The 26991-nt window shown below is 42.9% G+C and overlaps 2 protein-coding genes across 9 annotated transcripts in view; one reads left to right on the top strand and one right to left on the bottom strand.

Moving 5' to 3' along the window:
* FLT1 (fms related receptor tyrosine kinase 1) overlaps positions 1-7022 on the top strand; it is a 174017-nt gene extending 166995 nt beyond the window's left edge. Inside the window, exons 29-31 of the mRNA XM_049647387.1 lie at positions 98-182; positions 2360-2454; positions 6061-7022. Of these exons, the coding sequence (XP_049503344.1) occupies positions 98-182; positions 2360-2454; positions 6061-6262 (382 nt within the window). The 3' untranslated portion in view covers positions 6263-7022. The remainder of the gene's footprint in view (positions 1-97; positions 183-2359; positions 2455-6060) is intronic.
* PAN3 (poly(A) specific ribonuclease subunit PAN3) overlaps positions 1-26991 on the bottom strand; it is a 132038-nt gene that overhangs the window by 1724 nt on the left and 103323 nt on the right. For 7 of the 8 annotated variants that reach the window (XM_049647367.1, XM_049647364.1, XM_049647361.1 and 4 more), the window contains 2 exons: positions 20323-20461; positions 17315-17857 (listed from right to left, as the gene is read on the bottom strand). In XM_049647367.1, the coding sequence (XP_049503324.1) occupies positions 17717-17857; positions 20323-20461 (280 nt within the window). In that variant the 3' untranslated portion in view covers positions 17315-17716. Of the gene's footprint in view, positions 1-2088; positions 2205-2365; positions 17858-20322; positions 20462-26991 lie in introns of those variants that run through there. The other variant, XR_007461200.1, reaches the window with a different exon arrangement.

Below are 26991 nucleotides of genomic sequence, written 5' to 3'. Positions count from 1 at the left end.
TGGTTCATCTCAGCTGGGAGACAGTGCCCATAGTCCCCCGACTAATAAAAACTAGATGCATTTTCCTATCTTGATTATCCTTCTGCTTCTTCCTCAGATATGTAAATGCTTTCAATTTCTTGAGCTTGGAGAGAATCAAAACCTTTGAAGAACTTTCGCCAAACGCCACCTCGATCTTTGATGTAAGTGATGGGATTAGCCTACTTAGTGCACTATGGCAGGACCCTTTGCCAGACTCTTACCCAAACACAAGCTCCAGTAACCTGCTGGCTCCCAGTTCATAGGGGTCAGTAATGAGTGGCTCAGACAACAATTTCCGGGGACAAGACTTAGCCAAACGGAGCTGATGTGAAAACAGGTAATTCTGTAGTTTGACAGTGACCTAGAATTCACTGCAGGGTCCAAGTCCTCACCTGGTCATAATTTAGTCCCTTGGGTCACAGTTTAGTCAGTAACTCCATGGTGGGTTTCTAAGCTTCTTAGCTATCGATGATGGAACCCTGTTTTCAGATTAATGGAGGAATCCAAAGCTGTGAGTAGCTGGGTCTTCCTGATCTAACAGAAAGCTCTCTCATAAGAGTAGCCTACTTCAGCCTTACGTCCCTTCCCACTAGGGTTCTAGAGGCTGAATAGCCATGTTCCTCCCCAGCCATGATGGGAGAAGTAATCCGGAACAACCTGGCAAACCCAAGGCCCCACCCAGCTTGTACTTGGCAGCTCTGGGCCTTGAGGTTGAGGGAGTAAGGGGAGGCGAGGGAAAACCGGGCAAGAGTACACTTTGCTTCAAGACCCTTACACTCAAAGTGATCTCCAGGCCAGGTAAGCACGGTTGCCACTAAACGGGCTAGGAATGCGGAATCTCGGGACCCACCCACACTCCCGGAGTCAGACTTCGCGCTGTCACAAAGTCCCCAGGGGATGGATGTGAACAGTGAAGTTTGAGAAGCACGGGTGATGCCCACGTCCCATAAAGGGCCTGGGAAACCCGCCATGGTGTGAAGGTGATGGCCACAAACCCAGTGGCCTGGAGATTAAAAAGCACCAAAAGCTTCTCAAACGCACTAGATAAAGAGGAGAAAGTGATCAAAACATTTAAAAACATGACAAATAAGTCATACAAAAGTATTCCAGTCATACAAAAGTAGCTGGAAATTTTGTTTTTCTGCTTTGGTTTTAAGTGCTAGGGAACGACACTGAGCAAAACACGGAACATTTCTCTCAACCTCAACCCTCCCCACCGGGATTCAGTGGGGACTGCGAGCTCCTTGGCTTGCTTAGGCTTGTCTACTGATGATCAAGGACACAAACACAACCCAAGGGAGACTCAAGGGTGGCAGGAACAAAGAGTCCACTCACTGGGAATGCTGCGTTAGCACAGTAAGGAAGACCTGCCTAAAACCCGATGCTAAGGATGAACCAACGAGAAAATGGAATGTTGATGGGGGCCTGGCGGGGCTCAGTTGGTTGAGCGCCGAACTTCGGCTCAGGTCATGATCTCACGGTTTTTGAGTTTGAGCCCCGCGTCGGGCTCTCCGCTCTCAGCCTGTTTCGGATCCTCTGTCCCCTCTCTGGCTGTCCTTCCCCACCTTGTGCTCTCTCTCTCTCTCAAAAGCAAATAAAACGTTAAAAAAATCCATTAAAAAACATGGAATTGTGCCGGAAACCATGACAGCTGAGGGTCTGACAATTCCATAGGAGTCATAAGAAAAAAAACTGATTTTTAAACCATGTCTTCATAATTTCTTGGTTGTTGTTGTTTGGTTTGGTTTTGTTTTGGTTTTTGAGAGAGAGAGAGAGTGAGCGAGCAGGGGAGAGAGAGAAAGATCTCAAGCAGGCTCCAAGCTCAGTGCAAAGCCCAACACAGGGTGTGATCCCACAACCCTGGGATCATGACCTGAGCCCAAATCAAGAGTCAGATGCTTAACTGAGCCACCCAGACGCTCCAATTTCTCAGAATTTTTTGTGTGGTGCATCTTCTGTGTGGCCACCAGAGAACAGCATGCCCGTAGACGATAGTCATCTGCCAAAATTCGTTTTAGTATATGTAGGCAATAATTTGTGTAAAAGTTTACTATAAAAAATGCTCACCTGTTACTTGTAGTTTTCCCTTGTGTTTAAATGCATTTCCTTCCCCTTCGGGAAGCAGGGCCTCCAAGTCACTGGGAATAATAGGCATTGCTTGCAACAAAATGTAGATTTGCCCCCTGTGGAGAAAATGCTTTGTCTTAATAGGCAGGTGAGGACAGAGCTTGGGGTGACTTTGAGTGCACAGCCAAGTATTATCCCCCCCCCCCTCAGCGTGGCCCCCTCTGGGTGAGGCAAGAAGTGTAACCCTTTTTCCTCCCCCCCCCCCCACCAGGATTACCAGATGGACAGTGGCTCTCTGCTGGCCTCCCCCTTGCTGAAGCGCTTCACCTGGGCTGAGAGCAAACCCAAGGCCTCACTGAAGATTGAGTAAGGAAGTTGGCGGGGGGGGGGGGGGGGGGGGTCTTTTCTATGATCAATCGATGGAGGGGTGTGAAGGAAGATGCTGGGGAAAATGTAATGGGGACATTTGAGGGCTACTTGCCTCCCTGAACTACAGTGTCCAGGCATTGCAGAAAAGCACTGTTTTCCCCCTCAGAAGGGCAAGAAAGAGGGTATAAAATCAGGGCCATGAGCACCAGAGCAGAGAAGGAAGCCTGGGATTTAAGAAGTGAAAACATGCAGAAAACTCCCAACAGGACAGGCAGTCCAAACGCGTGAGGCACAGTGACTCAGTTGGAAGGAGCCTGACATGCCCACCTGTGAACAGTGCCTAAGTCAGATGGAGACGTGCTCGTGGGGGCGGGGAGGGGAGCTGGCCTGCGATTACAGCCTCGGCTGGCAAAATCTGTACAGGAAGCGTCACAGCCCTGTTTTCCGGTACTAAGACATGCCATCCTGAGACGCCAACCCTTCCAAACGAAAGCTTGTTTCCTGTTGGATCCTGGCATTCCATCCCTACAGTGGCCGTCGGCAAGTAGCGTTGGAATTACTTAGGCTCCGGCTTTTTATTCCACTGGCCCTGCTGTCACTTCGGCTTCTCCGTGCTAGTCTCTGCCTGGGAAGAGCACTGGACAGGCAAACTATCCATCAGGGATTCCTTCCTTCCCGCGTTCAAACGCCTGCCCTGTCTACCCCAAAGTCAAGAACCTGACCGTCTTTTCTTCAGGACCCACACACAAAACAGCTACTCAACCCTGCCACTGTAGTGTAAGAGCAGCCATCAACAACGTATAAACAAGGAGTTGTGGCTGTGTTCCAATCACCTGTATTTACAAAAACAGGTAGCCGTGGCCAGTGAGCACAAGAAAAGATGCTTAAGGTCACGGGTCATCAGGAAAATGCAGATCAGCTTCACCCCCCACCAGGATGGCTAGAACCAAAAAGTTGGAGGTGATGAAAGTCTCGTGCGTTGCTGGTGGGGATGTAAAACGGTCTGGCCACTTGGGGAAACGGTCTGGCCGATCTTAATCAAAAAGGTTAATTAGAGTTACTCTGTGACTCAGCAGTTGCCCTCCTTAGGTACACACCCACCCAACAGAAGGAAAACTTAACGTTCACGCAAAAACTTGTACGCAAATGTTCGTAGCAGCATCGTTCATAATGACCCAAAGTAAAAGCAAGCCAAATGTCCTTCAGTTGCTGGATAAAATGCAGTAGACTCATACGATCGAGTATTATTTGCCAATAAAAAAGTACAAGGTACTGGTACATGCTACAACGTGGACAAACCTTGAAAACGTTGTTAAGTGAACGAAGCCAGTCACCGCCGACCACATGCGGTAGGCTTCCATTCACATGAAACGCCGGGCGCAGGCAGATCTGTGGAAAGAAAGTAGACCAGTGGTTGTCTAGGGCGGGGGGTGGGAAGTGTGGGAGAAGGGCAATTGGCTATGCTAATGGGTATGGGTTTTGGGGGATGACAATGGCCTGAAATCAATTGTGTTGATGGTTGCACCATCTATGAATATACTAAAAACCATTCAGCTGGACCCTTTATTTTTTTTAATGTTTATTTTTGAGAGACAGAGACAGAGTGCAAGAGGGGAGGGGGAGAGAGAGGGAGACACAGAATCGGAAGCAGGCTCCAGGCTCTGAGCTGTCGGCACAGAGCCCGACACAGGGCTCGAACTCACGAACCATGAGATCTTGACCTGAGATGAAGTTAGACGCGTAACCGACTGAGCAACCCAGGTGCCCCTCAGCTGGACACTTTAAACAGTGAACTGTATCTCAATAAAGCTGCTTAAAAACAAAACAAAGCATGCAGGTGACCAGCCCACAGGTTGTAGTTTGCTGATCTTGATCTAAGTCAAAAGATCGCTCCAAATGCCTCTCTGAGTGATATAAATCCAAAGGGTAGGAACATGGCCAGGCAAACATCTGCATAGTTTCCTGGTAACATAAGCACAATGATGATCCCAGAGTGGAGTCCCCTCAGAGGGTAACAGATTAGGGGACCCTCACAAAGAATAAGTATACACAGGAGGAAAGGAAGCAGGATACCACAACCTTTTGTTTTCTACTTTGGAACACTTACCTAGATCTTTGTGAAGGAAAACGATTGCACACTCCAGAGATTAAAAATATAGATAATGCATGTTGGGGAGCCTGGGTGGCTCAGTCGCTTCAGCATCCAACTCTGGGTTTCGGCTCAGGGCATGATCTCGTGGTTTGTGAGTTCAAACCCTGAATCGGACAGCACGGAGCCTGCTTGGGCTTCTGTCTCTCCGTCTCTCTCAAAATAAAAAAATTTTTAAAAAGAAAATGCTGGACGTGTTCGTCCAGAACCAACCTAACTGTGGTGGCGCATCAGGTTTCCTCATTCTCATCCCAGCTATTAAGAAACAAACGTGAGGGCTCCCGGGTGGCTCAGTGGGGGAAGCATCGGACTTTGGCTCAGGTCATGATCTTACGGTTCGTAAGTTTGAGTCCCGCTTCGGGTGAACTCAAGTCCTGCTTCGATGAGCCCCTGCTGCTCCCGCTGCCCCCACCCTCTCTCCCCTGCAGGCTTACTTGCATATCCTCTCTCAACAAACAAACATGAATGGACAAGACAAGCTTTTCTTTCTTGTTTATCTATCTTATGCTGGATGCAAAATACAGAACCAGAAGCAAGTTTCTCCTTTGAGCCTTGCTAGTGACATAGAGTCCCGTAACTTAAAAGTTTTCTAGAACACAAACATGACGGGGAGACAACCGCACTAACCTTTTTGTATGAAGCTCTATTCATTTCTTGATGCTGTTGTAACACGCGATCACAAACTTGGTGGCTTAAAGAGAGAGAAACGTACTCTCTTGTAGTTCTGGAGGCCAGAAGCCCCAAATCAAGGTACGGGCAGAGCCACGATCCCTCTGGAAGGCCGAGGGAGCATCCATTCCTCACTTTTTCCAGCTCCTGGTGTCTCTGGGCATTCCGTGGCTCATGGCCACGTGTCTCTGCTCCACCCCCCCCCCCCCCCCCCCCCCCCCCCCGCCTTCTGCGTGTGGCTGTGCATCTCCATCACCCTCTCTTACAAGGACACATGTGGTTGTGCTCAGGGTCCGCCTGGATAATGCAGGCTAAGTTCCTCTTCCGCAGATCCTCAGCTCCACCACCTCTCTCACCCCGGAAGAGAATATTCAGTCTTCTGCCATCTCAAGTGCCAGTCACAGGTTCCAGGGATTCTGGAGGCGGGAGCATTTTTCAGCCCACGATGGTAGCTAACTGGTCTAAGGACAGGGGAGGGCCATGAGTGTCCTGGAGGCATTTTCCACCTGAGATGACGGATGTGCGGTATCTGGTCACACAGTCTGCCGCCCCCCTGGCCAGTGGAAGACGTCATTCTGCCGGGTGCCACCGAGCTGGGAGTAGAGGGGCAGCGTGCAGCTTTAGGACAGAGGGCACCTGCCCGGAGGTGGGGATGGGGCTCAATAACCGTCAGCTGTAGAACAGCCGTGAGCAAATGACCCGACGGGAGAGAGCGGACGGACATCAGCGTTTGTTTCCAAGAAATCAATTTTGTGCATTTGTTTTCTTTTCTTTCCTTTCTTTAGCTTGAGAGTAACCAGTAAAAGTAAGGAGTCGGGGCTTTCCGACCTCATGCGGCCTACTGTCTGCCATCCCAGGTGTGGGCACACCAGCAAAGGCAGGCGCAGGTTCACATACGACAACTCAGAGCTGGAGAAGAAGATTTCGTCCTGTTCTCCTCCCCCAGACTACAACTCGGTGGTCCTATATTCCACCCCGCCTGTCTAAAAGTTCGACACGTAGCCTTATTTCTAGAACCACGCGAGTATTTATACCCCCTGAAAACTAGCTTTTGCCAGTAGGACACATACATACGTGTACACCTTTACCTTTCCACAGGAGCAAGCTGCCTTTTGTGATTTTTTTTTAATAAGTGCTTCTTTTTCTTTTTGACTAACAAGAATGTAACCCCAGATAGAGTAATAGTGATAAGTAAAGAACACCACTGGTAAATCCTCACGTTAATTCAGTGTGTTAGAGAGACCCTTATTCCCAAGCCCAGTGACTTACCTGCTCCTGCCCCCGAGACCGCAGGGCGTTCAGTGATTCAGGAGATGCACCGATCATGCGAGGCAGCATGGACTCCACGGGGCCAGCCACCAGCACCCTGGAACCGGGAGGCAACGAGCCGTAAGCCGGCCCGCGCAGTGTCTCTGGGGTCCTCTAGCAGATGCAACTTCCGGGGAAGGAGGAGGAGAAGGGAGAAAGGAAGAAGCGAGCAAGGAGGACAAAAGCACTGGGGAGAATTGGCGCCGTCCTGCATGGGAAGGGAGTAGGTGAGGGCTGTCCCCCATGACACTGCAATGGCTTCCGGACCCGGACCAAACCCGGTCCACACTGAGAACCCACCTTGGGGAGCAGACAGGACAGAGACACGAGGGGACATTTTCTGGATTCCAGCAGGCAAGTAAAGGACAAGCAATTTTTTTCTTTTTGGCAACTACAAATTTTAAAACGTTAGCTATGGGACTGGATCTATGCCCATTCCCACATATGGCACATTTTAAAATTTCTAGCACGGAGCGTGGTGCTCAGATCTGAGCCCGGACTGCAGGCCCCTCTGGCAATATACACTGAAAACTCACCCTGAGCTCGGCTGGCTCCACGGGCACCATGGCCTTGCACTTAGCAGATTGCTCAGAGTAAGCTCACTGGAACGGGTTTGGTCTGTTAGGGTTACCTGTGGGGCTTTAAGCCACATTTTAAAAAATGTTGTCAGATTCTATTTTGAGTATTAATATATAATCAAGACACTTTTTTTTTTTTTTTTTTTTACACTAACCTGTTTTGTCCAGTTAGTTATAAACGGAAGCTGAGGAGGATGAAAACAAAGAGTCCTGCGGAGGGTTTCCTCTGTACCAAAACCAGGATAGGTGGAGCGAAAGCAGGATGAGCACAGTAAAAACCCCATCTCTTTACCACCCAAACCAACTCGCGGGAACAGTTGGGGCCCAAAGGAGAGGAAGCCAATCATGTTTCCTTTTTAATAGGGATTCTACAATCTCATGCTGGTCTACTGGAAAGATGTGGAAGAGTATTAACCAATGTTTATTAAGCACTTTATGCTCCTGGAGAAAAAAGGTGATATGTAATTTATGCAAGATACTTTTAGAATTGGGACTCAGGATATTAGTTATTGAGCCATCGATAGGAGAAAAGCCTCTCTTCATCTGCTTTGGCCCTTGCCTTGGGTCTGAGAATGATGGAAATAGGGAGACAGGGTACAAAAGGGTGCCTACTCTTCAGGGTTTAAAGACCCTGGAACTCTCAGCAGGCTCTGATGCTGTGTATTTAGGACGTATGTACCTTCTAAAGCCAGTCAAAGCTGGACAGGTTAACAGTGAATTGCTGCTTCTGGTAGAGACGAAGTGTGCTTCCCTTTAGGCAAGTAACTTAACTCTAGAACCTGAAATATAATAGGAGAATCTTTACTTCCTTCCCTGTGTGTCACATTCCTGTGTCAAGGTTCTTAGTCTAAAGAGACAGGACAGTCAGCACACCCCAAAAGGAAGGAAGCAGGTGCTCCGGTGGGGGTTCTGCTGGAGAAGCGTCTGGCCAGCAGAGAAGTGAGGCAGGCCTCTCCACCAGGACCCCAGTCCAGACAAAATCAGGCCAGGGCCAGAAGAGGGGAAAAGCTTTGTTCTTCCTCGTCTTCATGTGCACAAAAACCACCTGTGACAGTCGGTGATAGTATCAATGAGGTAACCAGAAGGAGGTTCAACAGGGAAAAGAAAAGAAGACCTCAATCAGCTTTGCCGATTTTTCATATCCGATAAGGATCCAGCAATGAGTGAAAACAAAAACCTTAACTATACGTACAATATCTTGATTTTGATAACCTAATTAATTCTTAATTGTTCTAAGACCTCAGTGATACCATCTTTCCAAAAGAAGAAAAATCCTCAGAATTTATGTTAATTCAGCTGCTTCAAAGACTCAGGTTTAGAGCCTACGTGAGTCCATTGGTCAAGACGGTTCCATCTAGAGTGTTAACACAGAAAGGAAAACGGAAGCTTGCAGTCATGAGTCCACCCAGTTGCAATGTGCTTGCCACAGACTGGTTCTTTAACCAGCACTGAATGTTAAACACTAAAAACTGAAACACTCCTTAACCCATGGTATTATTAGAACCATTTGGCATTTATGACAAACATAGTTGGCACAGTCCTTTCAGGATTTGTGAGAGCATGTATGTGTAACAGTGTGGGTGGAACGGGACTGAAACCATATGGAAGTCTGTATCTAGTTAAGTCTAAGAAGCGATGCTCAGACCTTGGTTTTAGCTCGTGAAACAAATTTGTCCAAACCCTGAAAAAAATGTTACGTAGGTCTTCTAGCTGTGCCTGGTTTCCCAGCCCGTAAAGAATGTCAAACACGAACAGATACTTGCCAGTCCCTTTTCATTGCAAAAGGAGCGCAACTTGGACTGACAGTGGTAGTAACTGTATGTGTATATACGTGTGTGTGTGTTGTGCGTGACTATTTAAGGAAACTGGAATTTTAAAGTTACTTTTATACAAACAAGAATATATGCTGCAGATATAAGTAAGACTTAATTTGGTCCTACATCTCTAGTCACCATGAATGTATTTTGTATGCTATCTTCATATAATAAAATTAACTTCTGAAAACATCTACCTGTTTTCTCCAACTTGCTTATACGTGAGGAAAAAAAGGGGGGGGGGGTCACAGGTTTTTCCTTGGGGGTGGAGGGCCGGTGTCCTGGGGCATCTCCTTAAATACCAGCAGTGAAACACAGCACAAGGAAAATCCAGCAAGACCTCTGAAGAGAGGGGCAGAGTCCTCTCTCAGTACCACAAGATGCTGCTCTAAACCATCAGGGTGCTGTAAACAGTAAATCAAAACCACAAACCAGGCACATCGCCCAGAAAACAAAACACTAAAATGAATACAATTAGAAGTGAAATGTACAGACCGAGTACAAGCACTGGCTGCAGATGGAGGTACCCTCAATGAAAGAAGAGGCGGGTTTTCCCCAACACTAATTTTCAGCTAAGAAACGATTACCATAATTACAGGATGTGTGTGCGCGCGCGTCTGTGTGTATATTAGAGGTGGTACGCAGGAAACCATACAGAATAATTAGGCAGAAGCCTGAGACACGAGAGCTTCCCTAAGAAAAGTACACTAGCCACATACTGTTTTCTGTGAATTACGTCGTCGACACAATCATCACGGACAGACATGGAGTAAGTGACCAACAAATTGTCCTCGTAAGTGGTCATACCGTCACCTTCCTGAAAACATCACGCAGAAACTAGATTGGAGACATATGTGGGAAAGCAGGTCTACTTTTTTGGGGACAAAGGCAAGAAAAAGAAAAAACGACTCCCCCTGGTAAATTTGTGGTTAACCGAAGAGGGCACACGGCGTTTTATCTTCGTGAATCAGAAATCCTTTAGAAACAGTATCGGTTTTCATAACATAAGAGTAAAGTCACTCATTTAAGCACATGATTCGAAGAATGCTCGAGGAATTGGTTCAGAAATTTTCTCATGACTCTGGAAACTTACAGGACATTTGGGAATTGTTTTTTTCCCCTTTTCTCCAGCAGAAGGATCTCCCAGTAAGGTTTATCGGACTCGTCAGTGTTAAACATACTACCAGACTTCTGGGTTTCACAGGCCAGGAAATTTTACAAAAATATCCTGGGTTCCAACGCAGGGATGACTAACCTTCTATTTTCTCAACGAAGGATATTTTAAGGGAGAAAAACACAAAACCAAAACAACCAGAGGCCACAAATACCCTATTCCTTGAGCTGGGTGTGGTACACAGGTGTGTTCACTTTGTGATAATTCATGGAACTATGAACTTATCTGCAAGCTTGTATGTGTGTACTATTCTTCGATACAAGATTATTAAAAGGAAAAAACATTTAATGCCACAGTATTCACAGATGACCAATTTAAGAGAGTATGGGCTTCCTCTCAGACGAAAATATATCCACATCACGTGCCAGCAGCTAGTCTAAGTGCTTTGAGGAATAAAACTCAATTTCCAAAGCAATCCAATGTGATTGGTACTATTAGTTATGCCCACATCGATGGGGAGACTGAATGAAGTAATCCAAAGAGCACTTCAAAATCTCACCATCACATCTACCACCGGCCTGCACCTGTAGCCACATGCTCTGCCTTCCTTTCTGGAGGGTCCATCCAAAACCTGTCCCAGCACGCCTGATTCCTCCCTGTACTCAAGGACACAGCTCCAGCAATTCACCGCTCCCTCACCCCCCATCAGTGTGTCCCTCTCCCATCAGATCACACAAACATGCTCTTACCCCTCCCATGTTACAAAAACCGACAAACAAAACCTTTCATCCCCACTTGCCTCTTCAGCCACCGCCCCATTTCTTTGTTCTTTACAGCAAAATTCCTTGATGTAGTCAGTCTCCATTTCCGAGTTCACCCCCTCAAGTACTCTGAAACCCACTCAAACCTGGCTTTCAGTGTCACTCACTGAAACCGCTTTTGATAAGGTTGCCAGTGACGAGTGACCTGCAAATTGCTAAATGCAACAGCCAATTTTCAGTCTCAATCTTTGTTGACTCATCAATTTGACCCTTATTCTTGAAAATACCTTTTTTACTTTGATTCCAGGACATCAAACATTTTTCTTCCTATTTCACTGGTCATTTCCATCCCTCTTAACTTCTCTTCTCTCTTCTCTGACCTTTGAGCACTGACTGTTCCAACTCCCCCAGGGCTCTGTCCTTGGACCTCTTCTCCTCTCCGGTTATGCTAACTCCCTTCATGATCTCAACCAAGTTCAGGGCTTTAAATGACATCTGTATAATGACTTGCAAACTACACGTGCAAAGCAGATCTCTCCCCCAGACTCCAAACTCACTTGTATGCCAATATTAAATTGAGCATCTCTTAGGCTGCGGCAGACCGTATTTTCCAAAAATAGTGGCGACCACAATCTCCCATCCCACATGACCTTTGGCAACATGCTCTTGCCACTTCCCCATCGAATTCTTCTCCCCTAGAATCAGACAAGCCTTTGTGACTCACTTGCGATCAACAGAATGTGGCAGAAGTGACACTGCATGGCCCCGAGGCCAAGTCAGAAAAGATCATGCCCTTTCCACCCGAGGCTCCTGGTACACTCATTCTCCAAAAGCTCCCGCTAGAGACCCAGTGGCCGTGACTGGAGAAGCCTGAGCCACATGGTGGGCCCACGTGTAGGTGCTTCCACGGACAGTCGCCGGCTGAGCCCAGCCTTTAAGTCATTCAGTCTGGGTGCCAGCCAGATCGGAATGATTTCAGCCCCCAACCACTGAAATTTTCCCAGCAGAGGCCCCAAACACAATGGAATAGAGATAAGCCATCCCAGCTGTGCCCTGTCCAAACTCCTAACCCACAGAATTCCTGAGAACAACAAAACGGTTGTTGTGTTAGGCCATTAAGTCTGGAGCCACTCATTAAAAACAGCCAGCAGCCACAACAAATGCGTAGTAAACATCTTAAACTGAACAGGTCAGACCAAACTCCCAATTGTCTTTCCTCGCTCCTGTGTCCTTCTTGCCCACCCTCCAAACACACCCTTTTCTAGAACGCTCTCTTCCAATTTAATAGAATCCTCCGTCCTGCCCAGCAGAGGGTCAAAATCGGAACAGTGACTCTGACTTCTTTTTTCACTCCATATCCAATAACTGGGACATCCTTTTGGCTCAGTCTTTAAAACACATTCAGAATCAGGCACGTGGGTGGCTCAGTCGGTTAAGCGTCCCACTCTTGATTTCGGCTCAGGTGTTGATTTCAATTTGTGACATCGAGCCCCGTGTTCAGCTCTGTGCTGACAGGATGGAGCCTGCTTGGGATTCTCTGTCTCCTCCTCTCTGCTTCTCCCCTGCTGACCCGCTCTCTAAAAATAAATAAATAAACTTAAAGAATAAAAAAAGGGGCGCCTGGGTGGCTCAGTCGGTTGAGCGTCCGACTTCGGCTCGGGTCATGATCTCACAGTCCGTGAGTTCGAGCCCCGTGTGGGCTCTGTGCTGACAGCTCAGAGCCTGGAGCCCACTTCGGATTCTGCGTCGCACAGCCCCTCCCCGCCACCGTCCCTGCCCCGCTTGCACTCTTTCTCCGAAAAAATAAACATTTTAAAAAAGAATAATAAATGAAGTTAAATATATTCAGAATCCAGTCACTTCGTGCCACCTCTGCCACCCGAGTCCAAACCCCCATCATCTTTCACTTGAAAGATCACGAGAGCTTCCTAACTAGTAACCAAAGTGATCCTTTTTAATTGTACCAGGTTATTCTCCTCACAACCTTTCTTCTCTTTTCCATGTAAGCACCAACATGGTCTTACGATGCTCTACAAAGCACTACCCCCTTCCCCGTTACCTGATTTCACTTCCCACCTAGTCCCATTGGCCCTTACTCTTACTCTAGTCACATTGGCCTCCTTGCCATTCCTCAGATATGCCTGGCACATTGTCTGACCTGCAATTCTTCTCCTTCCCATATCCACCTGGCTGGCTCCTTGCTCAAATACCACCTTCTCCATAAGACCTACTACCCAGATCATCCGATCTGAAATTCTAGCACCACCACATTCCCCACATCGAGAGTTGCAAGATTAAACACACACAGGATAACCAATTAAATTTGAATTTCACACAAGTAACTTTTTAAGACAAGCATGTCCCATGTAATACTTGAGACCCCCTTAACGCTAAAAAAGAAGCGACCCGTGGTTTACCTGAAATTCAAATCCAGCTCCGTGTTCTGTATTTTTGTGCGCTAAATCTGGCAACCCTACCCACGTCCTTGACTCTACTCTACTCTCTTTCCATAGCCATTGTTACCTCTTAACGTTCTACACGTACTCTGTCTTCTTCCTGCTAGAATGGAAGCTCTGTAGGAACCGAAAGATCTGTCTGTCATGGTTAGAGTTGTTCTGTTGATTCCTCTAGGGCAGTGCCTGCCACAGAACAGGCATTTGGTAAATATTTCATGAATGAGCGAATCCAATGCATTCATTGCACTGAGTGGGATGTCAGAATCTTGTTCTGGCAAGCCGGTTTCTTAACCACCATGCATACTGTTTTTAACGAATTTTAAGGACATGAGTTTTAAAGGTCTTTCTTCACTGCCCCTCTTGCCCCAAACTCGTACAGAAGGACATTTTACAGACATAGCCCGAACTGTGCACCTGCGAAAGGTAGAAGGAAAGGGGAAACACCTGTTTTTGACCATTCAGAGCACAGGCCGTGAAAACAACAGAGCCATTTTATCCCCATTGAACAGATGTAACACTGGCCTAGCTTACACAATATTTTAATGTGTTTCATGTTTTCCCTCAAGAAATCTAAATCTAAAAGAAAGATCCCCCCAAAACATCCTCCATCCGAGGCAGACTAGTCTCCCTTCTTTCCCATGAACCTACAGTGGTCATTTTGATTTGCCACCGGATCCACTGGGTTTTTTTTTTTTTTTTTTTTTTTTCAAGACCCTTCTACACTTATTCTCGCTCTTCTCCGAATTTCTAAAAGCAACTCACTAGTTCCTGCAGCTAAAAATAAACCCTCCTTCCTCTTTAAGTACCCCTCAATTAGGTCTCCAGTCCCTTATCACTTTCTATTCTGTTTTTCAACTTTTCACTTCAATACAGTACAGGAAATAACCACAATAAACACTAAGTACTCAGATTCAATAAGTATGAATGTTTCTGCCATTAAAAAAAAAATCTACCTTCGGGGTGCCTGGGTGGCTCAGTGGGTTAAGCGTCCAGCTTCGGCTCAGGTCGCGCTCTCGCTATGCTATTCCTGAGTTTGAGCCCGGGGTCAGGCTCTGTGCTCAGGCCAGGCCTGGAGCCTGTTTCAGATTCTGCGTCTCCCTCTCTCTCTCTGCCCCTCTCCCGCTAGCACTCTTGTCTGTCTGTCTCGCTCTCAAAAATAAACAAACATTAAAAAAAAATATTTAAAAAAAGAAAAAAAAACAAACCAAAAACGAACCTACCTCATAGTCTGAATAATGTTTCCGGAGGACTTGGCGGGAAGGGTACTCTTCACCTGTATAGTAAATTACCCAAGTACTGAATCAGAGGCTAGCCATATCTTCTTCCTAAACTACACTGTAAGCCATGTGTTATATAGAAATGTTTGGGTAGAACTATGTACTTCATAAATAACAAGTACAGGTATCTGCATTCTCAGCACCCAAAATAGATCCAAGTAGGCATTTAGCAGATATCCGGTAAACTAATGAATAAACCTGCCACCAACGATTCCTCCAAACACACAGGAAATGTTCGGCCTTTTAAATCCTGGACATAAGACAAACTTAACCTTGTGAAATGAACTGGTACCCCCCAAAAGGACAAACTTCTCTGTAATTCTTTATTAAAAATATTGCTGTACACATAGAGACTGAAAACAGGATTAAAGGTGAATAACCCATATTGGGGTCATGACATTAGAACTTAACATACTGGTGCTTTTAGGGAAGTTGTTGACATCCAAACCACAGAACCAAGGTCAAAAGCAAAATACAAAGGTACCCTCAAAAATATTTACAATGAAGTAAATACACTAACAGAATTTAAAATAGGTACAAAAAATTGAAATGACCAACGTTACATGATTTCAAGGGTTGTCCTTTCTGTGCTTTGATCTGTCATAACAGGAAGGTGTGGGAAGTTTGTATCCTTAATTTGACTACTCTCAGATATTACAATCTTCCTATGAATTAAAAAGACTACCTTTTAGACAACCTCTTAAGTGGAATTACACTATGGAAAAGAGGGCTCCCCCAAAAAACACCTAAGCAGAACTAATAAGAGTTCTACTGGAAACCATTCCCAATAAAAACTAAATGAAAAATAAATATAAAACAAAGCTTAAAAAAAAGATGTATTACCTGACACCAACTGTTTTCTGGCCGACAATATTTACTCATGAAAACAGATCAGCTGTCCACCTTTATATTCAAGCCAAGTCCTGAGGTTACTAGGGGCTGAAGCAAACTAGCACTTAGGATGCAAACATTCTTGGGTTTGTGATTTGAACCTGCCTTGCAGAGGGAAGTTTGCTGGTCGATACAGGATGAGAAATTCAAGCCCTATTTTACCCCTGCCCTTCCTTATTAGCTTTCACAAAACATTGGTCCACAAATTAAATTTTCAAAAAGTTCCCAGACCCCAAAACTAAAATAGATGATCCCCTTTCATTTTCAAAGAAAACAATATTGGAAAAAATCTCCAGCCCGCTTATAAATTAAGCATTTCATATTTCTTCTAGAATACAAGTAGTTCTTTTTTGTACAAAAGAATCACAATATGATTTGTCAAAAAACATATAAAAAGACAGCTGCTCTTCCTCAAATACATGAGCTAATGATAAAAGACTTTTGCATGTTAATGTCTCCAAGTTCTTGTTCCTTTTACATAAAAAAAGAACATTATGGTGGCAAATGTTAATCATCCTTTGAACAGTGAACATTATGTTCTCGTAAAATCCATCCAGATCAAATGCAATAATTGATTTTCTTTTGAACTCAACAACTGATGCTACCAAACGTGGACTCAGACACACTTGTTAAAATGTGTAAAGCATGTCTGTAGTCTTCAAAGCTTTCAGGTGAAGAGAGGTGTTTTTTTCTTGATGCAAATCTCAAGGCAGAGAAAATCATTTTAAAGCTTATAAAAAGTGGACAGAGAAATATTAAAAACTTCTCTGAAAACTACAAATATGAGCAATTATTAAAATTGAAGACCGTAACATCAGTTGCAAGCGCTTGGAAGTCTTTCCTGACCTTCTGAGTTTCCACGTTTTCTTCATAGTTGCATGGTGAGCACCCAGTGCTAGTAAAACATTCAGTGCTGGGAAAGGAGACAGAGTCTTCATTACTGTGTTTTTGTGAAAGAAAACTCCTATGTATTTGGCAGTCTTCAGTATCAAAGAGTAGGTGTGTCATTAACTAGAAATTCCACGAATACCCAAGTTTGGCAACAACTGCACGTCCGAATATTAAGAAAGTTAAGAGGAGGAAAATTCCAAACTTTTGAGATTGACTTATTCAGGAATATCCCACATAGTGAAGTTATTATCAAAAGTACTATTACTTTGGGCTAAGCAGTGACTGCAAAGGCACAGCAGATTGTTATCCCTCCAGATTCAGGCTGTAAAACTTCAGAAAGCTCTCGATGCCAGACCACTGCTGTGTTTCGTTCACCTTCCGAACAGCGTCTCTGTGTCTGTATCCAGTGTAAAGTACCATAATAAAGCTGTGGTTCCAAGAACAGAACTTTATACAAAAAAAGCAAACTGGAAATAATCTAAAGCAATATACTCCTGAACTTCAGGCCTCTAACGCAATTTACCTTTTTTCCCATTAAAAAAAAAAAAAAAAGTTGCATAAATGTTAAGTATGTCTGACGAGCAGGGAAACACCTTTTTAAGAAAAGACTCTGGATGAACCTGGAGCCCAGAGCTCTGTGTGCTCCTGTGTGTAAGTTCCTGTGTATCCAATCCTTAGTCATAAAGGATTTAAGTCTACTAATAGGGGAGTTTGTATCCCACAATCCACTGGCCTCTCTTTTGTCTGTTCTTAAAAACAAAACAAAACAAAAACCCCAAAATCTCCACTTGAACTAACAGCGGTGGCAGACAGAGCTTGCACCCAATACTCTTACAAGGATTATACACCACACGGTGCTTCTGTGAAACCATTTACCTGGTCCATTACGTCGGTCAGGGCAACCCATCCCCCAAAGAGCCGATGCCGCAACCCTCAGTGACAAAAATGCTGCCCATCGTTGTTTCCCAAAAATGTCCTGGCAAACAGTTTCCCTTAGTAAGTAAGTGTACAATGTGGCAAAAGTTCCAAGATCAGAAAAAAGTCTTTAAAAAATTAAAATTAGTGCATACACAAGGGGAAAAACACAACAGCCGGAACGCCATTCACCTGATGGCGCTCCTTGATCCAAAGTATTCTTCACAGATCGGCCCCCGTGGCAGCCACAGCTCTAGGCTAAGTGGGACATTCTTCCTCTCGGGTAGCAGTGTACCTGACTGAAGTGCAAGCAGCCTGCTCATCTCCTGTCGGGTTTCCCAAATGTGGAAGGAGAGGATGAGACCAGTTCAGCTGGAGTGCAATTTGCTATCGGGTAAGGTCCTCAGCCGTGTCCTGCGTGCTTCTTCAGCAAATACTACAACTGCCCATTCGCAGCTGCAATCAGTTCCTGGAAAGTGTTTTCGAAGCAGCGCTTTAAGTCACTGTAAGTCACCACAAGTACGCTCTTCTCGTCTCTGGAAATGAGGCTTATTTTTTCTGGCACGCCAGCATCTAACTGAAACAGACGGAGACGCAAAACACGAAGTTCATACCAGGCACGAGACGATCCACTTTATCTACTTTAGGACAGCTTCTGCCACACTGACAAATATTTTAAAAATTTCTGTGCTGTGCCCTTCTAGATACACACGCTCGTCAGTGTGCACACTTCTCAACGGGGATGTTTTTTAAGCAGTCCTGTGTTTCCACCTAGCTTCCATACTTCATACCTGTTTGCATTATATTCCATCCTTTAATTATTCCCCCAATACTTTCCGTTTTTGTTGCTCTGTTTTGTTTTGTAAAGTAAGCTCCACGTCCAATGTGGGGCTTGAACTCATGACCCAGAGATCAAGAGCCACATGCTCTACCAACCGGGCCAGCCAGGTGCCCCAATATATTCCAGCTTTTTGGCATGACGAATTCTAGTGCGCCGAACACACTCGTCTACTTAATTTTTTTTCTTCCGTGGAATTACTTCCTTAGGAGAAACACTTACAAATATCAACAATGAGCCAAAAAGTACAAATAATTTTATGGCTGAACACATAGGGCTAAACTGCTGTCCAAAGGGCATCAGAAACCACTGATTTATGAGTTGTACCAATTTACAAGCTGCTCCCTATCAAATGCATGCCTTGATATTTTTATTTACATTTTCAGGTATTACCAAATGTTTTCATACATTTACATATGTTACTTCCACTTGTGTGAATGCCAGTTTATGATCTTTACCCATTTATCTGTCAAGATTTGGTAGTAATATTTTAATGAGGTCTTTATAAAGCATTTATACTAATCCTTAGTCCATCAAATAAATTATCTTGCTAGGTTTTCCCTTTTTTGGGTTAGTTTTCAATGTACATTTTCCTTCCTTTTCACTCATTCATTCATTAAAATGTTTACAAGTTACTAATTCCGAACGTTCAAACTTTCAAATCACTTTACCAGCTTAATTTGTTGTAATTCCCACCAAAATACGCTATGTAAAGTTTTAATTTTTAGATCACCAATATGGCCATCCATGCTTTTTAATTTGTTACACTCTTCCCAAACTTAGAAAATTACCACATTTTCAGATTTGGGATAAATTTTATTTACTCCTAGTTATTTTATGAAGTCAAACAGAATTTTCAAGTTTTTAATTATCCTCACATTCATTAAATAATCTTCACTTCAGATACCTATCTGTCCACGGCTTGATTTCACAGGATCTAGCTGTCACTGTTTTAAGTAGTGCTACGTATTTTTAATTACTGGTGCTCTGATACACGGATACCATTTTCTAAACTCTGGTAGAATTATTCTCCACTCATTGCTTTTAAGAAAAATGTTTTCCCCTTAAGGGAAAGGGCAAACAAATACATGTCATACTAGATTAGTTCAATGGCACATTCAGTTTGTTCTGTCTTAATGTCGATTATTGACAACACTCTCTTTAAAGAGTTTTAAGGAAATTCAAACAAGGCAAAGGAGTGCTTAAAAACAAAAACCACATTCTGCCTGAACAGTTAGCACACTGAACACGAACAATTCTACACCATGTGCCATGAGGCATTTTCTCCTCTAGTACTTGTAATTTAGGGAGAGTTTAGACCAGGCGTCAGCAAATGGTTTCCATAAAGATGGCCAGACAGTAAACGCCTTAAATTTCAGGGCCGCATACAGTCTCTGTCACATATTCTTTTTAGTTTTGCTTCTGCTATTTGTTTTCAGTCTTTTGAAAATGTAAAAAAAATTCTTAAGTTGCAGGCTCTACAAAAAAAAAAAAAAACAACAACAACAACAACAAAAAAACAAAACCACAAACAAAAACAAAAAAACAGGCTGGCTGGCTGCCCATTTTGCAGACCCTTGAGATTTAGATATAAGCCTACATACAAAGACTAATGTTTACTTCTGGAGACCCATTCTACACTCTGTAATTCCAAGTAATTCATAAGGAAAATGCATTCCTTCCTTCCTCTGTGAACCGTTTCTCTCCTAGCCCTTTCAAAAACAAAAGTTCACCTCTCCAGTGAATTTATGACGTGTCTCCATCTACTTAGTTCATGTCATCACCTAATTCTCCACTTAGAACACTGGGCCTCCTGTGCTTTTATTATTGTAATATTGTATTACTATGCCCACAGTGAACAGTAAATGAACAGATAACATGTACGGACATCCAACATGAGACTCACAAGAAAGCAATTCAACTGTTAAAAAAATACTTAAACATAAAATTTTTGTTTTTCCCACCCACTGCTTTTGTGACGTTTTATCACAATAAGATGATCCACAATGAAAAATTCTGTAATTATTCATGAAGATGTCAAAAAGGCCTGCCAAGTCTAGAAACTGTTATTAAGTAGATACACCTAATAATTATTAATAAAATGTCTTTTGGCTACATAGAATACATCTAACTTCTTAAGTCTCTTAGTATTTATAGAAAACACAACTTTGCATTGTGATCTTAAAAATCCAGATACAAATTACCTTGTTAAGACAAGAAATGATATGGCTGAGGTCAATCCAAGGGGCACCCGCTTCTGTCACCTGATGGAAAAGATGATCCCTAAAGAGTTTCAACAGATAACGGTCTCCAGTCTCCGACCAGGTAGGATCCTTCTGAAACCTGGGGGAAGGTAATATTTTACCTCAGTAACTCATGCTGTATGCCACATGGCTATGTTGATTCTTCAGACTCAACACTAGTTTGATTGTTTTCTCTGATAAATAAGTTAAGTACCGTTTGTGTGTCTGTGTCCGTGTATGTAGTGTTTTATGGGTTGTTTTTTTTTTTAATCCTCCAAAAGTTATAGGGAGGCTAAAAAAATTGGCCTTTTTCAAATTTTATGTGCCAACTGCCAAATATTAAAAAAATAACTTCACGGGGCCCCTGGGTGGCTCAGTCAGTTAAGCCTCTGACTCCTGATCTCGCCTCAGGTCTTGATCTCACAGTTCCTGAGACCGGGCTCTGTGATAACAGCAGGGAGTCCTTGGGATTATCGACTTCTCCCTCTGCCCCTCCCTTGCTTGGGTGCTCTAAGTAAATAAATAAACTTTAAAAAAAATAATAATTTCATAGAAAATGAAAGTATATGAAACCCAGTTTCTATTTCTTAAGGGTAACCGACCCTTACACACTATTTTATAATCACTTCCTTAGGTAAATGGAGGGAAAAGAAAAGGTCTTTAAAAATCTTTAGAAATAAGTTGAAAGAGATTATTCTTTTCCTCTTCTCACCTTTAGGATATAGAGTAGAGAGATAAGATCAGATCTGTCTTCTACTTTACTGGCAGCAAAAAATAGAAAAATGTTTAAGGAAACAAAAAGCGGGTAGATTTTGGTTTCCTACCATCATGAGCGTATGTGAGAATGAGCTGTGAAGAACCAGAGAACTGACCAGATGATCAGTTAGTGTCCAGTGACCTCTGGAACTTACGATCTAGTGAGGAAAACAGATGTTCAAAGAACCAAAACATGTTTTAAGTGCATATTTTGATAAGGCCATTAAGAAAAAGGGAAACGGTACGGAACGTGAATTCACCTAGGAGGACAAAGAAGGCTCTCCAGAGGAAGCAGTGGATGTTCCTCCCAGAGGAAGGACACCCTAGTCAGAGGCATCAGTATTTGCAAGGACAGAGCATGCCGCACTTCAGAAACTTAAAAAGGTCAGTGTGGTTGGAAGGGGCTGAGGGGAGGAAAAGAGAGGCCAAGAGAGGGACAGAGAGTAAGAGCAAGGAGGGGGGAAGAGAAAAGACCAGGGCAAAGAGGGACAGAAGGCAAGACAGGGGAGAAGAAAATTAAAAGGAAAAAAAAAAAGACATATCTGAAGCAAAGATAAGAAGAGAGAGATCAGGCTATGGTTAAAAATCTAGGTGTTTTCTAAGAACAAGATGGAGGGGCACCTGGGTGGCTAAGTCAGTGAAGCATCCTTGGTTTTGGCTCAGATCACGATCTCACAGTGTGCAGGGCTGCGCGCTGACAATGCAGAGCCTGCTTGGGATTCTCTCTCTCTCTGCTCCTCCCTCCCACACACTCTTTCTCTCTCTCTCTCAAAGTTAATAAATAAACTTAAAAACAGATGGAAAGCCCACCATTTGGGTTTAAACACAATCCTAAGAGTTGTGCAAAGATCACTCCAGGGACTGTCCATTAAAACGCTAATTAAACACATCCATTTATCTCTGTTTCCTCTCAAAACCCCACCAAACTGGCAATGAATGTCTAATAAAGGATATAATAAACACACAAGGACAAAGTGATCAGAAGCAACAAAAGAAGAAAAATCCACGAAGAAAAACTGGAAAGATGAAAAACAGGCTGTTAAGTGGTATGATGAGCTGACTTGAAGAAGACTGACCGCTAATGCTACAGAAGGCACAAGAAGGGGGAGCCACAGAAGGGAGCCATCGCCGTGAGGCCAGGCAGGGAAATCATTAGGTACTACTGAAAGTGCAGTATGGGCTCAAGGTGGAAACAGCGGAATTGATGGAAAATTCTATAAATAACAAGTAGATAACCTCTCTCCCATCCCTGCCTCCATTTCTGCTTTGCAGAAATTTTCCAGAAAAGGTACCGGAAATCTCTCTAGACAGGGTGAACAAAGACGCTCCCGCCCCAGGGTGCCAAGAAGAGCAAGCGATGGCAGGTAAGACCATTCAGTCAACCCCTCGTGGCTACTTGGCCATCCAACGCTTGACCACGAATTTATACTACAGACAGAAGGTTGGAAGGTTATTTTCCGGATGCTAACTTGCCCAAGGGAAATTCTGACACTTAAGAGTATACCAAAAACAAACAAAAATTATACATCACAGCATCACACTGCTTTACCACACATTCTACAATCTCTGACACCACCAGGAACTTATCAGTAGCTTTTTAGATGAAATTCTTTAAATTTCTTTAAAATTGCATTTACTTAGCTTTTTAGTAATTTCCACACCCAACGCAGGGCTTGAACTGACGACCCCAAGATCAAGAGTCGCATACGCTTCTCACTGAGCCAGCCAAGTACCCCAAAAAAGATTACTTTCAACATGAACACATAGCCAGGATCAGAAATCCACTGGAGAATGAAACAGAAGAAACTCATTTCCTATGAGGCACTGCAGGGAACAGAACAAAACTTAGAACAACAACAACAAAAAAAACCCTAACCAAAATCTGTAATTGAGACTCTTGCACAAACAAGAATTAGATGCTGTAAGACAGAAACGTTTAGAGAGGGGCGCCTGGGTGGCTCAGCCGGTTGAGCGTCCAACTTCAGCTCAGGTCAGGATCTCATGGCTCATAAGCTTGAGCCCCGCATCAGGCTCACAGTTGCCAACACAGAGCCGGCTTCTGATCCTTTGTACTCCACTCTGTCTCTACCCCTCCCCCAATCATGCTCGTTCGCTCTCTCCCTCCCTCTCTCTCTCTCTCTCAAAACTGAGTGAACATTAAAGAAAAGCATTTAGAAAACAGAAAGTTCTTGAAAATTAAAATTATGACAGCAGAAGCTTAAAAATTCGAAGGATTGGGAAAAAACCTTTATTTTTAGACAAAGTAAGTTGAGATAATTACCTCAAAAGTAGAACAAAAAAATACAGTACAGAAAACAGAAGGGAATATTAGAAAATTAATGATGATGGTCTAATATCTGAGTAACAGGAATTCCAAAGAGAGAAGCTATCAAAGAAACAATGAAGACAACTTCTCAGAGCTGAAGGACCTACGTTTCCAAGATTAAAAGGGCCTGCCCACCCTGCTGATTCATCAGAATGAATAAAAAACCCTACACCAAGGCATCTCACTGTGCATTTCTGAACATCAATAAAGAGAAGACCCTAAAAGCACAGAGGAAGGGGAAGGGTTTGAAAAGAAAATAGATTTGAATCCGGAAGTTAAAAGACAGTGGAGCAAAGCTTCAAATTCTGACAGAAATTATCACTACTATTACTTAACTATGTACTAGAGATACCAGCTAACACAATCACTCCAAAGCAACTGAAACTATCGAAATTAGAAAGTAGGAAATGTAACTACAATTATTTGAAGATATGACTCTGTATTGGGGAAACCCAAGAAATCTAGCGAAAAACTATCCAAACACTAAGGTATCTGGGCACAAATTTTACAGAAATTGATAAATTTCACGTGTACGATAATAGGCAATCTAAGAAGAAAGAATGGCAGGGGGAGGGGGAGGGGAGGGGATTCCCATTTACAACAGCAACAAGAAAAAAAATACCTGGTAAACTTAGTGTGCCACAACAACATAAGAACAACTTAAGCACTGAAGGACAGACAGTAAAGTAGGTGTGAATGAATTCAACGATATATACCATTGTCGTGGTTACGAAACTCAACATCTACAAACACATATGCTCCTTAAGTTTAATAATAAACATCTCATCTTATAAAATAAAAATACCACCAGGTTTATAGATTTTTTTTTAACTAAAAAAGCTGATTCTAGAATTTATACAGAAAATTAAAGTTTTAGGAAACAACAAAAAAACAATGAAATGAAGCTGAGAAAGAATGAACACTACCAGATTTTAAAATGTCATCCAAAAAAAAAAAGTTAGTCATGAAGGGGTGCCTGGTTAGCTCAGTCAGTTAAGCAACCATGCTTGGGATTCTCCCTCTCTCCTTCCCTCCCTCCCTCTCTCTCTCTGCCCCTCCCCTGCTCACTTGCTTACTCACTCTCTCTCAATAAATAAGCAAACATTCAAAAGAAATGACAGTCATTCAAACATTAATGTGAAAGAAGTACCGTCTTAAACCAGTGGGGAAAAGCTAGACTATTCAATAAATAGCTTTTGGGCCACTGGAGCATCTTCTGAGAGGGAAGGGTGGGGGAGCTGAATACATACCTTATATCCTATAAATATTCCAAATACATAAAAATTTAATACGGGAAGAAAATAAAACCGTAAGTACGCTAGAAGAAACAATGAGAAGATTCCTGTAGAAAAGGCCTTTCTATGATTCAAAACCCAAAAGGATAAAAGAAGTTTGATCAGTTACACTATGTATACAAATGTCTGCATGGAAAAAAAAACTGAGCAGTCAAAAGAGAAATGACAAATTAAAAAGAAAATGATCAAAAAGGACAAATCTCTCCAGCTCCTATAAATCAAAATGACAGACAATTCAACTGGAAATAAAAATGAGCCAACAATACGAACAAAGAAAAAAAAGGAAACAGAAACCGATCAAAAACATAAAAATGACAAGCAACATGCTCATTAAGAGTAAGTACAAAATAAAACTGCACTGAGATTCAATTTCGCATCCATCAGGTAGACAAAAATCCACAAGCTTGAAGAAGCAGTGTTGGTAAAAGGCTCTCTGCAAGGGTTTACGGTCACATATCCACAGACCTAACAACCACAACTGGGTCTATCTTTATGCACACATACAATTAAGTATGCATAAGTCAGTCCCTGCAGCACTGATTATACCAGCAAAACAGTAAAAACAACTCGAATGCCTACTGATCAGGAACTAGAGCAATAAACTATAGCATGTCCACAGAACGGACTATTACATGGCTATAAATTATGGAGGCATAGCATAGTGGTTAAGAGCATAGACTCTGGAACCATACTGTCTGGATTTGAATTCTGGCTCAGATGCTCACTTATTATGTGACCCTGGAAAAGGTATTTCACCTCTCTATGCCCACACATCTCTGTTAATCGAGAAGACTAATAGTACCTGTATCACAAGGTAGTTACGGGGATTGAGTTGGGACGTATTTGTAAACTATTGAGAATAGTGTTTGGTATACACTAAACATACCTAAACAAAAAGATTTCCAAAATATAGTTAATAAGGAAAAAGTAACATACAGAACACTGCATGGTTTACAATTTGTATATATTAAAAAGTGAGGAGGGGATGAAAGGAATTAAGAATGTATCATTGTAACTCAGGAAGAATATAAAATAAAGATTAGTGGGAGAAAAGGGAGAGACTGGGGATGTTACAGGTGTGAGAGATTTTTTCCCACTGCAAACCCTTTTCTACGTTTTAAAAAACTGGTTCATATTAACCTATTCAAAATTAATAAAAAGAATTTTCCCAGGACAGTCTAGAATTTTATACCCAGTTATACTGTCAATAAGTGTAAAAATAGAATAAAGATATTTTCAGACTTACAAAGACTCAAAAAACTCACCTTTCTCAGGAAGCTACAGGAGGATGTGCTCCAATAAATCAAAAGAATAAATCAAGGAAAAAAGCAAGAAACAGGGTATCCAACACAAAGGGAGAGACAATGAGAATTCCCAGGATAATAGTGAAGGGAAGCTCCAGTTCTAAAGTGTGAGTGTGAGCAGGCTTAGAGCTCAACCAGCCCAGATAGGAACAGAAGGACAGAGGCTCCGGGGGCAATTTCTCTAAGGGGGAGAAAAAAAAAGGAACTGATAGGTTACCTATTTTTGACCATATGGGAAGGTGTTTTGTTAACTCTGGCAAAAAGTCTGGAATAAAGTGGTGGCCAATATTTTTTCATTTGCTTATTAAGAGTTCTATAATAAGGCAATTATTAACCCGAGGAAAACAAAAATCAAAAAACAAAATACAAAAGAAAGGAAATATAGTCATGGTTTACTCTGTGGTGCAGCTATGAACAGTATTTACCCTGTTATACTAATGTCAACACTTTTAACTCAAAACTTATGGGTTCAATGGTAGAATGTGAGTGAGTGAGTGAGTGAGTGAGTGTGTGTGTGTGTGTGTGTGTGTATGTTTAGTTAAGGAAAGAGGGTATGAAAGATAAAGCCTCATCCTACACAGGACAAAGTCATTAGCTGAGTTAAATACTTAAAAAAAAAAAAAAAATCAAGCAATAGTATCACAAGCATATTATTTTTAAATAAAGAGAAAAATGCCAGAAGAAACAACTTGAAGGGTTTTTGGGGGGGGTTTTGTTGTTGCTGTCATCTTCTCTTCATTTAGAAACATTATCAGAGAAAATACGAATTGAGTTTTGTAACTGTGAAGAAAGGTAAGTGAATATGAATTTTGTGGTCAAAAACAAAATCCCTCAAGCAGTATTTATGTGTCACCTATCTCTATCAACAGAGGTAACATTCCTGAAACAGAACTTATACTACAGTGAAAGTAGCTATAATACTGTTCAACCTGTCTTTGACAATCACTAT

The sequence above is a fragment of the Panthera uncia genome (genome assembly GCF_023721935.1).
Source record: "Panthera uncia isolate 11264 chromosome A1 unlocalized genomic scaffold, Puncia_PCG_1.0 HiC_scaffold_16, whole genome shotgun sequence".
Lineage (NCBI taxonomy): Eukaryota > Metazoa > Chordata > Mammalia > Carnivora > Felidae > Panthera > Panthera uncia.
This window is presented reverse-complemented; position numbering and strand designations above follow the sequence as displayed.